This window comes from Camellia sinensis, chromosome 2, assembly GCF_055761805.1.
Source record: "Camellia sinensis isolate YWXY chromosome 2, ASM5576180v1, whole genome shotgun sequence".
NCBI lineage: Eukaryota > Viridiplantae > Streptophyta > Magnoliopsida > Ericales > Theaceae > Camellia > Camellia sinensis.
The window spans coordinates 83,947,207-83,959,197 of NC_138962.1; the positions used below are offsets into that span (position 1 = coordinate 83,947,207).

At 34.8% G+C, this 11,991-nt stretch overlaps 1 protein-coding gene and 1 long non-coding RNA gene across 2 annotated transcripts; one reads left to right on the forward strand and one right to left on the reverse strand.

Annotated features, from left to right (window-relative positions):
* Window positions 1–4,876: 4,876 nt before the first annotated feature.
* On the forward strand, window positions 4,877–10,733 carry LOC114310718 (uncharacterized). The gene is made up of 2 exons (XM_082914975.1): window positions 4,877–7,571; window positions 9,879–10,733. The coding sequence occupies exons 1-2, from the start codon at window positions 4,877–4,879 to the stop codon at window positions 10,301–10,303; spliced, it is 3,120 nt and encodes a 1,039-aa protein (XP_082771101.1). The 3' UTR covers window positions 10,304–10,733.
* Window positions 8,403–11,333, reverse strand: LOC114278393 (uncharacterized). The gene is made up of 3 exons (XR_003634910.2): window positions 11,194–11,333; window positions 8,776–8,892; window positions 8,403–8,699 (listed from the first exon to the last, which is right to left on the reverse strand). It is a non-coding gene; the product is annotated as an uncharacterized LOC114278393 (long non-coding RNA).
* Window positions 11,334–11,991: the final 658 nt, after the last annotated feature.

The window sequence follows — 11,991 nt, forward strand, 5'->3', positions numbered from 1 at the left end:
ATTTGAGTTCTTGGGCACCCTTGTTTTGTACAGAACATTAAATGGATTAAAATCCAAATCCTAATAAAAAAATCAGTATATGTTTAATTGAGAAAGAGAGATGTTTTGTTGAAGATGAATGCATAGGGGTCCTCTAGTACCTGTAAATTGACTACTACTTATAATAAATTTGATGTTACATTTTCATTTATTTGACTATTTGTTCTTCGTAAATAGTTTTGTGGATGATATTACTTTAGTTTAGACTGGGTTTTAATGCAATTGAGTTGTATGATTGATTAATGTCATTATTAGCCTTTTTGTTTTGTTTTTGTATATCTATAAAAAATAATCATTGGAGCTTGAGATTGGGATAAAAGACAAAAGCTTCAAATCAAAATGGACAACAGACTAAAAGATTATAGAATATGTTGCAAGTAATGGACAATATACTAAGTGAGAAACAATGGAATAAGGGATAAACAATGGAGAAATTAGGGTTTAGTTTTTTTTTTTTTTTTACTCAAAAGATGTGCATTGAGATTTTTTTTGTTTTAAAAAGATGTGTACAGAGAAATTTTGATATAATATTATAGGTGCGTTTTGATGTCCATTATAGTAATTTTGCTTTAGGGTACAATTGTCATTAAAATAATATTTCATTAAATGTGTATACAGAGGTAAGTAAGTGTAGGGAAATAGAATTTCCCATTGACTTTTGATTAACCTGGGAAATTCTATTTCTACACACTCTTTTATCTCTGTGTACATAATTTCTCAATGCACACCCTTATGAAATTAGTTTTATGTTTTTATTCTCAGTACACACCTCACATGTTCCAATTATACCCTAAACTAACATCCTTCTACACACACCACTTAAACTATTTGTTCCACAAAGAATCAATAGTGTAGACCCATTTTTTATTCCACCCACCTTGAAAACACAGAAACATCTTTCACAAGAAATCCCTTAGCAAATCACTCCATGAATCTTTAGATTATACAACAAACTGCCTCCTTTGATTTCCAGTTACATCATCAAACTGATTCCTTCAATCAACAATCTAGTCATCATCGAAAAGGTATCATTAATTATGATTATCAAAATTTATTCACAATAATTATATTTGTTTGTAGTTACAAAATAAAGGGCAAATTACATATACTTCCCTCGAGGTTTAGCTAAATTACAGATACCCCTTGAGGTTTCGAAAATTACAGATACCCCTCTAAAATTTATATTTTCATAACAAATTGTCCCCTGAGGTTTATATTTTCATAACAATTTGCCCTCTCATTTATTATGCAAATAGTACCTTCAGGGAGGTATCTGTAATTTCTCAAACCTCAGGAGGGTATCTGTAATTTTACTAAACCTCGAGAGGGATATATGTAATTTGCCCCAAAATAAAATATCACTAATTATGATTATTTATGGCTACAAACGCTAACATGAACAAACCCTAGTTTATTTTTACAAAATTGAAAATTTTATATAAGTTTGATTTTGCTTTTTGAACTCCACGGGTGAATTTGCAATTTATTTATTTAAATATATCTTAAATTTTTTTAACAAAAAAAAAATGCTTCTTTTCTTTTCTTTTCTTAAACAAAAAAATAATTCATGAAAGTCAACAAACACTGCCGATGAGAAATGTTGATATTTAGAATTTAAAATTGACTTTTTTAATAATTTTTTTATTCTTTACTGAAATTTAAAAACTCTATACTTTTGATGTCTAGTCGAGATTCCGAGTAGGTAGACGGAGATAGTTAAAAAATTAATTTTTTTTTTTTTACATAAAGTTTGAAAACGACGAAAAAAAAGAAAGAAGAAACAGACTCATTTTTATTTTTAGTAAACTTTTTTTGAAATTTTTTATTATTTTATATACTTTTTAGATTCATTTACACAACATAAATTTGAAAAAGTAAAAAAGATAACATAATTTGAAAAAAAAAAAAAGATCATTGAAAAAAAAAATGTGATTTTTTAGCTGTATCTCAAACCGCATTTAAAGATGTTGACGTTTACCAATTTTCCCAAATTGATGATTATTTTCCCCTAATTTTCTTTGTTTACCATTGAAAACAACTGTCCCTTTAATTCAACTTTACCAGCTACTTCTAGAAAATAATACTCTTCCCTATAATCAGTTGACAAATTCTTATTTAGAAGGAAGAAATATCCAAAATATCAAAACATTTTTTTTACAAAAATAAAGAGATAATAAGAACTAAAACCAAATAAAACTTAATCCCAACCCAAATGAACCCTAATCACACAAATTTAGATAAAGGGCAATTACACCTCAGTGAAACTTTCAAAAAATAATTACGTATTCATGAAAAAAAAATTAGAACTAAAATTATTAATATTTATAAATTTTATCAGTAATTTATAATTATTTGTTAAAAATGCTACTGATTTGATATTTTCCCTCTAGATAAAAACCTAACAGCTGCAACCAAATACTGTAGGGAAATATATAACAGTGGTAAATGAGATAAATGTTTACAAACTAATGGGAAGTTTTTTTCTCTTTTTTTTTAAATTATAGCTAAAATTGGAAGAACAATTGAATTTTGTTCAATAGTTGATGCCCAAAAATATATTTTTTGTTCGAAAGTTGGTAGTTGAACTATAATGGGAGGGGGCAATGGTTTGGAGTAGTAGGGAAGGGAAGGAAAGGGGTTGGGGGTGGTGGGGGAGTGGTGGCCGGCGGCCGAGGCCAGTGACTGGAGTTATAGAGGTAAGCAAAGGTAAGAAAGGGGCAGAAGAGGAAAATGAGGGCATTTGGGCAAGTTCAATGGCTGATTTCTGGGAGCTTCTATTTACACACACCACTTCCCCTCTCCTCACACACTTAATAATAATTTTTTTTATTACATTTCCATCCTAAAATAAAATTATCAAAATATCCGTTTCTTCTTCAACCAAAACCCTAACCCTAACCCCCAACACAGTCCCTCCCCTCCGGTCGTCTCCTTCCTCAACACCGGCCCTCCCTCCGTCACCTCCCTCCAGCCTTCCTCTTCTCCAATCAAAGCCCCACAGAACCCCATCGTTCGTCGCTCACTCACCCTCCCCACCACTCTCGTAACCCCTCACTTCGGAACACAACACCACCGCCGCCGCAGCTCCCACCCCTTCGCGACCCTCAATTCTGCACACCCATAGAGAGAGAGAGAGAGAGAGATGAGAACCTAAATATGAAAGAAGACAAATTTGGTTCGACTATCAACCTCCGAAACCCCATTTTCGCGACTAAGAGAGAGAGAGAGAGATCAAGGGGATGAGGTGGGGGTCGCGGTAGTGTCGCCGGTGGTGAAGGAAGGGGTGGGGATGGCAATTGGAAGTGAAAGAAAACAGTGGTGCTGCATCGCCGCCAGCGAGGTGGTCGCTGGTGTGGAAGATGCGTGGATTGGGAGGGTTGGAAAGTTGTGTATGAGGATATAATTGGAATAAAAGTGTGTGTAATAAGTAAATTTTATTTATTTATCTTTTTAAGGTGTGTGAACTGAGAAGGATGTGTAAAAAGTGGATTAGGTGTGTTCAAATAGAAGCTCCCATTTCTACCTCTTTGCAATTAGTTTTGTTCTTTCCACTTCTGTTATAACTAAAAAAAAAAAAAAAAAAAACCTTTTCAACTGATTTGTAATCGTTTGCCCCAGTTACAACTGTTAGTTTCCTTATGCTTATAATTTTTTTTTTTTTGGAAAATTACAATCTAGTGTGGTGTAAAAAATAATTATAGAATCATTGAAAAAATTATAATTTTAATTACTAATATTGATAAAGTTTTATATTGATTTGTAATTATTTTTCCGACACTAATATCCCCTTTTTTTTTTAATGGTAAATAATGGTAATTTAGTTTTCTCATGCCATATAATGTCGAATTCAATGCGTTGTACCAGAAAAATTAACGCATTAGTATCCTTGGTTTGTCAAGCTCGTGATCTGGACATATCATCTATCATATTTAAGCTTGACTAATTATTTATTTATTATTATGAGAAAGCATGAAATTGCATGTAATAATAAGTCATCTAATAAAATATATCAGAGTATAAAATAGATCCCAAAAGGAATAAAGAGAATCTCTACGTAAGGAGAATACGAGTCTCCACATAAGGGAGTAAAATAAATCTCCATGCATGGAGCAGAAAACCTCTATGAAAAAAAAGAAACTTCCACAAAGAGAGGGATTATTTCAACACAAAAATAAAATAAAATAAATCAAAACAGTCACCACCAAACAAACATTACTAATCACCTTCACGATTCGTTTATCGTTGCAACCGGTAACTGTAATATCTTAATCACCACCTTTATGTACCAAACAACCTTTATGTACCAAACAAAACATTATAGATTTGAGATAATCACCTAACGTATAAAAATGCTTTTAGCAGCATCAAATCTTGATCATTAATTAGATCTCAATCTAGATTTAAAAGCTCTTGCAATGACAAGCCGAGAACGGAGACGAGAGAAGCAATATTGTCTAGCATGGTGATGAATAAAAATGAAAAAATGAAAAACCGCTAGTGAAGAAACGGAGGGGAGAGGAAGTCTAGAAGTGCCACGCTCTCCCCCTAAAGAGTAGAGAAAGAGAGTGCGGTTAGGATTTCTTAGATAGAGTTAACTAGACTAATTATGTCACAAGGAAAAAGCAATCACGTCTCCTAAAGCAATTTAGCCTCCTTGCATTACCCAAAAAAAAATAATAATAATAAAACAATAAATAAAGATAAAATCTAAGCTAAAAATATATATGTAAGGCAAACAAGAAGTCCTAAATCCTTTATTCAATAGGAATAGGGGCCTGCCTTTCCATTGTCCATTTCCAAATAATTTTTCTAAACTACACACACCTCCATTGTATCAATGCAACAAACAGCAGAGAGAGAGAGAATGGCATACAACCCATACCATATGAAAGCAATGATACTGTTTTCTCTGATCATTTGTATTGCTCTGCCATCATCAACTTCATCATTTGTCTGTGAAAATTTCACTGATTGCATATCGCTTCTCAAATTCAAAGAAGGCATAACAAGTGATCCAGATGGGCATCTCCAAACGTGGAATACTAGTACCAGCAGTTCCTTATGCAACTGGACTGGAATTACATGCCACCCACAACTCCAAAACCGGGTCATAGCTCTCCAGCTCATAAACATGGGTTTACAAGGACAGGTTTCGCCTTATATATCCAATCTCTCTTTTCTCACCACCCTTTCTTTGCATGACAACAGCTTCTATGGAAACATCCCAACTACTTTGGGAGAGCTTTCTCAGTTAAAACATGTAGACATGAGCAGAAATCAACTCAAAGGCAACATTCCAGATGAACTCTTTCAGCTGAAGAACTTGACACACTTGGCTCTTGCTGTGAACAGGCTCACTGGTATCTTACCAGATTCCCTATCAAACTTGACAGAGTTGACAGATTTAGTGCTGGCGAATAACTATTTCAACGGAAATATCCCGGAAGGACTCGGAGCATTGACAAAGCTAGAAATAATGTATTTCCACGCAAACGATTTCCAGGGAACAATACCAGCATCCATAAGTAACTGCACCGCTCTGCGTGAGATATCACTGCTAGAAAATCTATTGACAGGAGACATACCTTCTGAATTGGGAGCCAAACTCTACAACTTGGAGAAGTTATATTTGCTAAACAACCAACTAACAGGGCGGATTCCAGTGACCTTATCAAATCTTTCTCACCTGACTTTGCTTGACCTGAGTCTCAACAAGTTAAGTGGAGAAGTTCCTCTGGAGTTGGGGAAGTTGCAGAAACTTGAGATTCTTTACCTCCACAGCAATGACCTGGTTAGCAACTCCAACAACTCTTTTCTAATGGCTTTCTCAAATTGTTCATTTCTACAAAAACTGCACTTGGGTTCATGTTTGCTTGCAGAAAGTCTGCCAACCTCTATTGGCCGTCTTTCCAAAGACCTTTATTACTTCAATATTCTGAATAACCGCATGACAGGAAACATACCAGAGGGTATAGGAAATCTGAGTGGCCTTGTAAGCCTATACCTGTGGGGAAACCAATTTTCAGGAACAATTCCAGTAACAGTTGGAAAACTCGGGCAGTTACAGAGGTTATACTTGAATCAAAACAAATTAATGGGGCCGATTCCAGATGATATGGGGCAGATGACCAACCTTGGTTTGCTGGATCTCGGTGCCAACATGATTAGTGGGTCAATCCCTTTATCACTTGGTAGGCTCACCCAGTTAAGATATCTTTATCTGTCTCATAACCTTCTTTCAGGAATTATTCCCACAGAACTTGTCCAATCTTCAAATTTGATGCTCCTTGATTTATCTTTCAACAATTTAAATGGGTATCTTCCCACAGAAATTGGACTTTTCCGAAACCTGGCTCTTTCACTCAACCTTTCAAACAACAAACTTGAAGGAAAATTACCTGAAAGTATTGGAAATCTGGCATCTGTACAGGCAATTGACTTGTCAGCAAATAACTTCTCGGGAGTGATACCAAGTTCAATTGGAGGCTCCATTTCTTTGCAGTATTTGAACCTATCCAACAATGTGCTAGAAGGTACAATTCCAGATACCTTGAAGAAAATTGCATATCTAGAAGTTCTAGACTTGTCCTATAACAAGCTAACTGGTAAAGTTCCCTCATGGATTGATGACAACCAAATGCTCAAAAATCTAAATTTGTCATATAACAGATTAACAGGAGAAGTCCCAATTGCTGGGAAATTTGACCACCTCAGAAGAAGTTCATTAATGGGGAATGCAGGATTGTGCGGTGGCTCTCAGATATTGGGCCTCCCTCCATGTGAAGTTACAAAGAGAAAGCACAAGACAAGGAAATGGGTATATTATGTTCTTGCAATTTCACTAAGTTGTATGTTATTGCTCATTATGTTGATTGCCATTTCTGTCCGTCACCGCTTTTTCAAAAATGAAACTAAGGAGCAACTAATGGTGCCCCTGGGACACCGTGGAACCCATACTTTAACTCAGAGGGAACTGGAAATAGCAACAGATGGGTTTGATAAGGCCAATCTCTTAGGGAGGGGAAGCTTTGGATCAGTATATAAAGCAATCATTGATGAAGGAAAAACCATTGTGGCAGTTAAAGTTCTGCAGGAGTGCAGTCAGAGTTATCGGAATTTGAAAAGGGAGTGCCAAATATTGTCTGAAATTAGACACAGAAACCTAGTTAAAATGGTAGGGGTAAGCTGGAATTCAAAATTCAAGGCTATTGTCTTGGAATTCATGGGCAATGGGAACTTGGAACAGCATCTTCATCCTAGTGGGTCGGAGGAAGGACGGTGCAAACTGACACTCATGGAGAGATTGCAAATAGCAATAGATGTTGCCCATGGCTTGGAATATCTTCATGAGGGTTGTTCAAGTCAAATTGTGCACTGTGACCTAAAACCACAAAATGTGCTTTTGGATGATGATATGGTGGCTCATGTAGCAGATTTTGGGATTGCAAAGCTAACCTTACATCACAATCCAAAAGGAGACTACAATAGCACAACCAATTTTCTGCGAGGAACAGTTGGGTATATCCCCCCAGGTACATATCTCTCTACTCAGATCATGATAACTCTCTTTTTACTTTTCTTTTATTTTTTTATTTATTTTTTATTACTATTATTATTATTTATTTTTGACATCTCTAATTGAAAAGAAGGAAAAAAAAATTGAATTTTCTAGGTACACCGAAAGTATGCTATAACAAGGTAAACACACACACACATGTATAAATATATAACAAAAAAAATATATTAACATCTAAAATGAAAGTTATTGGCTTTAGCATTCCCAAAATTAAAACTTAAAAAGTCGAAAGGATAAATGATTAATAATTATTAATTCACATTGTTTTTATTTTAATATTGAATCACAATTCGCAAGTTAATATCTTTAAACTTGCAATGTGTTTTACATGTACTCAAACAATGGACACCAAGTGTCCAAAAGGTGTTTAGCAATTAAAATATCAACAATGTTAGGTGGCCCTAAAAATCATGGCTCGAATGGCTCGAAACACCCAAAACGACATCGTTTTAAGTGTAAAACGACGTCGTTTTGACACATTCAAGCCATTCGAGCTACAAAAATTCGGGCCCCCAAACATTTTCTTAAAATATATATACATGTTTGGATGAGTGTCTGACATGTGTTGAGGAGTATCCAATGAGTGTTGGTGTCTGACATGGACACAGAACTATCTTAGGAGTGTCTGCTCTTAGGCCATGTCTGGTATAAACATAAATACATATATGTTGGATAAACTATGCAGGACATAATTCAAACTAGCTAATGTTGCAAAAGTTGACCAACAAGTAGAGAGGATCCTGAAACAATGTTTGCAGATAGCCGATGCTGCTGCAAAGTGCTAAAATTTCTGAGGTTAAAGATTTATATATATATATATATAAAAATAAAAAAAAATAATAAATAAATAAATAAAAGAGGAGTTGAAGTTCCATACTAGTAACTCGAGAAAAGGAGCATAGCAACAAGCCTTCAAGTTAGAAGCAAATTATTCAAACACCACAATCAATTACTCCATTTCAATTTAATCACAAAAACAACAACCATTCAAACATCCCCCACACACACCACGCCCTCAGCCAAGTACCCTCACAGCCATTGTAACCACCGTCCAACACATCCACACCCAAATCAAATGAAATACCTGCATCAATTAAGAATGTCAGGTAATAAAAATCCACTTAGAATCTCTCAACCACATTATAACCCTTCCATCATACCTAGGACCTTGCCCACATAATAAGCCTTCCAATGAAGTATAGCTTTCCCTTCAGCTAGAATTGCAGGAAACAATTGGATCCATGACATCATTGACCCAGCATCATACTAGCCATTTCCTTCAACAATAGCCAACCAATTTCAACTAGATTATCATTAAATAATTTGTTCATTAGTTTCCATCAATGGTGCTCCCACCCATTCAACATTTAAGACTAACCTGTTGAGTGGTCAAGGGGAGGTGATGGGAGAAAATAGGAGAAAGAGAGAGGACCTGGTGACCTTTGTGGGAGGGGGGTTGTCACGAGGTGGGGGTGGAAGGCAGAGAGGGAAGGTTTGTGATCAATTGTAGAACAACTAAAAATTCCATATTTGTCCTTGAAAATTCTCTTGTGAGATTCTGTCAACCCATTAAACAAAAGCCTAACATAATGGTGACATTGTTATTTGACCAAAAATGCAAGGCCTTGACTGTTACAATTAAAAATGAGGGTCAAAGTGGAATTCGGTGTAAAGTGCAGGAGAGCAAAATGTAATTTACCCATATTATATGATGTTGATATGCTATCAAATTAGTTTTATTTACGTAGTTATAGGGCTTGTTTGTTGCAACTTATGCTAAGTTGAGAGTTGATAATCCTTAGCAGTATCTAAAAGCACCCCTCCCCCAGTTTCTGAATAATTAGCTTTTCTTTTTTTTTTTTCAAGTCATTTAAGTTATTTGTACTACATAAGATGTAAGCAGAAGCCATAACAAGCGGTTTGACACGGAACCTCAAAATAAAAGCCCATGTAAACTATAGTAAACAAAACGATAGTAAGTTTTAGAATTTATATTGAGATGGTTCTAGGTTTTTGAAGGAATGGACTAGTAGAGGGGCATGGATCTTATTTAACGTTATGCTATTGGGTTTTCAAATCTGGTCCTTAGTGGTTCTACAATGATCTTACTATGAATTCTTGACTCCTAGTAGTAAGAGATTCCCAGTATCTATGGTGACATTCAAATCAGGAAATTGAGCATATGATTTTCTACAATTGCTGTTAAGTAAAACTGAGCATCTGATTGAAGTAAACTAATCTAACAACCTTCGCTTGTAAGCAGAATATGCACAGGGGATTGAAGTATCAGCAAGCGGTGATGTATACAGCTTTGGTGTGATTATGTTAGAGATGATAACAGGCAAGAAACCCACAAATCAAATGTTTTCAGATGGAATTGATCTAAGGAAATGGGTGAGGTCTGCATTTCCTGATCGAATTTTGGATGTAGTAGACATGTCATTAAAGCAGGAGGCAAATGAAACAGATGGGAGCGGTGCATTAAGTAAGCATCAATTATGTTGTATCGATATGCTCAAAGAAGGGATGATGTGCACAGAAGAGAATCCTCAAAAACGTCCCTCCATCTCATTGGTTGCGCAAAGGCTGAAAAATTTCCAGAAAGGAATGGGATTGGCAGAATTATGTAATCAGAAAATTTTCCACAACCCAATTGGGGACCTAATGGAGCAGCCCTTAATTGGTTAGAGGATAATTATCAACTTTGGAAGTCTCGAATGACGATGGTTCTATTTGCACACCACATTTTGTCTCCGTAAACACCATTTGTGCGGATATCTACTTCCAAACAAAATACAAATGTTCGGATATCTACTTCTGAACAAAGTACAAATGATCGAATATCAACTTTTGAACAGGATTTTGTTCGAACAATTGGTTTTTGTTCAAAAGTTGAACAGGATTTTGTTCGAATATTTGAACATTTTTTGTTTTTGTTCAGAAGTTAATATCTAAATGGCACAAATGGTGTGTACCGAGATAAAGTATAGTGCGCGAATAGAATTACCCCTCGAATGAAGGCCAAGGTAGCCCATTGTATAGAAATACGACTTTTTCGTCCAATAAATTTAATTGATAGATTTTATTATTAATTAATATTTACCTAGAATCTGAAAAATTGTTTGTTTGGATATTTTGATTATGTTTCCTACTATTATTAGGGTTTAGTTTCTTATATTAATATGGGTTAATGACATATAAATAGGCATAACATTGTATTATGTAGATTTGGATGAATAAAATTAAGGTTGTGGTCTCTGATAGCATCAAGGCCGCAATTGGTACCACAAATGTGTAGAGCAAACATTGCACCTTAGTTACATAGAAATTGGCATTGTATCTCAAATTCAAGCCTAAACAGTTTAATTTTTTTAGTAGAATATACTTTCACCTGGTAAATTTGTTTGTGTGCACAAATTTCAAATTCAGAGTAGGAAAATGAGGATTACTTTATAATAACATTGATTTTACCAAAAACAATTACTCTTCATATGCAGATTTGAATGTGCAAAATCATAATCGAACAAAAATTAACAAATCTATGATTCATAAATGTCTAAGATTACCTAACCTGTTACCTTTACATTGGCGAAGAGTGAAATTGAGAATGCACCAAGAAGCATTATTGGCGCAGTCTCTTGATTTTATCTTCATTCAATTTCACTTCATCACTACCCGTGAAGCAGTCTCTTGATTTCAGTCTTCAGCCAGTGGCATTGGCAGTGGCGCTGTTTGGTGAGCCTTTTTAAGCTAAAAGCTAAAAAGTACTATTCGGCAGTTTTTAAATAATTAATTTTTCTTAAAAATTTATTTATGTTATTTCTGTTTTGGAGTTATTTTAGTTGACATCTTTTTTATATTAATATTTTTTTAAATCTTTTTATCTTTTTTTAATCATATTATTTTTTTATATAATTTTTGTGTAAAAAATTAAAAAGTTTATTTATTTTGATCATCTCAAACAATCACTTAATATGTTATAAATAAAAATTACAATAAACAAATACAAACTCTCAAATTAAAATAACTATAATGGATTCTTAAAAGTTGTGTTGCATCAAATATGTTTGGATATAGAAAAATGCTTCAGAGCTCGAATTCTCCGTGGCTCGAGTGGCTCGAATTCAAAACGACGTCGTTTTGGTTTTTCTTTTTTTTCTTTTATATCTGAAACAGATGGAGGAAGGAGGAGAGAGAGAAAGAGAGGAGGAAGGGGGAATGAAGAAGGAAGAAAAAAAAGGGAAGGGAGACTGTACGGGAAAGAAATAAACCTTCTCGTATAATCCTATTGACCAAGTCTGCACTCCTCCGTACGACGTCGCATTATCACCTGAAAGCACAAACGTGAGCTAGCCGGCGGGTGTGTGCCGGAAACC

Excerpts from the sequence above, each read along its gene's own strand:
- LOC114310718 (XM_082914975.1), top strand. The coding sequence starts at position 4,877 with ATGCAACAAACAGCAGAGAGAGAGAGAATGGCATACAACCCATACCAT. Across the intron at positions 7,572-9,878 it reads AGTTGGGTATATCCCCCCAG|AATATGCACAGGGGATTGAA; the intron begins GTACATATCTCT and ends GCTTGTAAGCAG.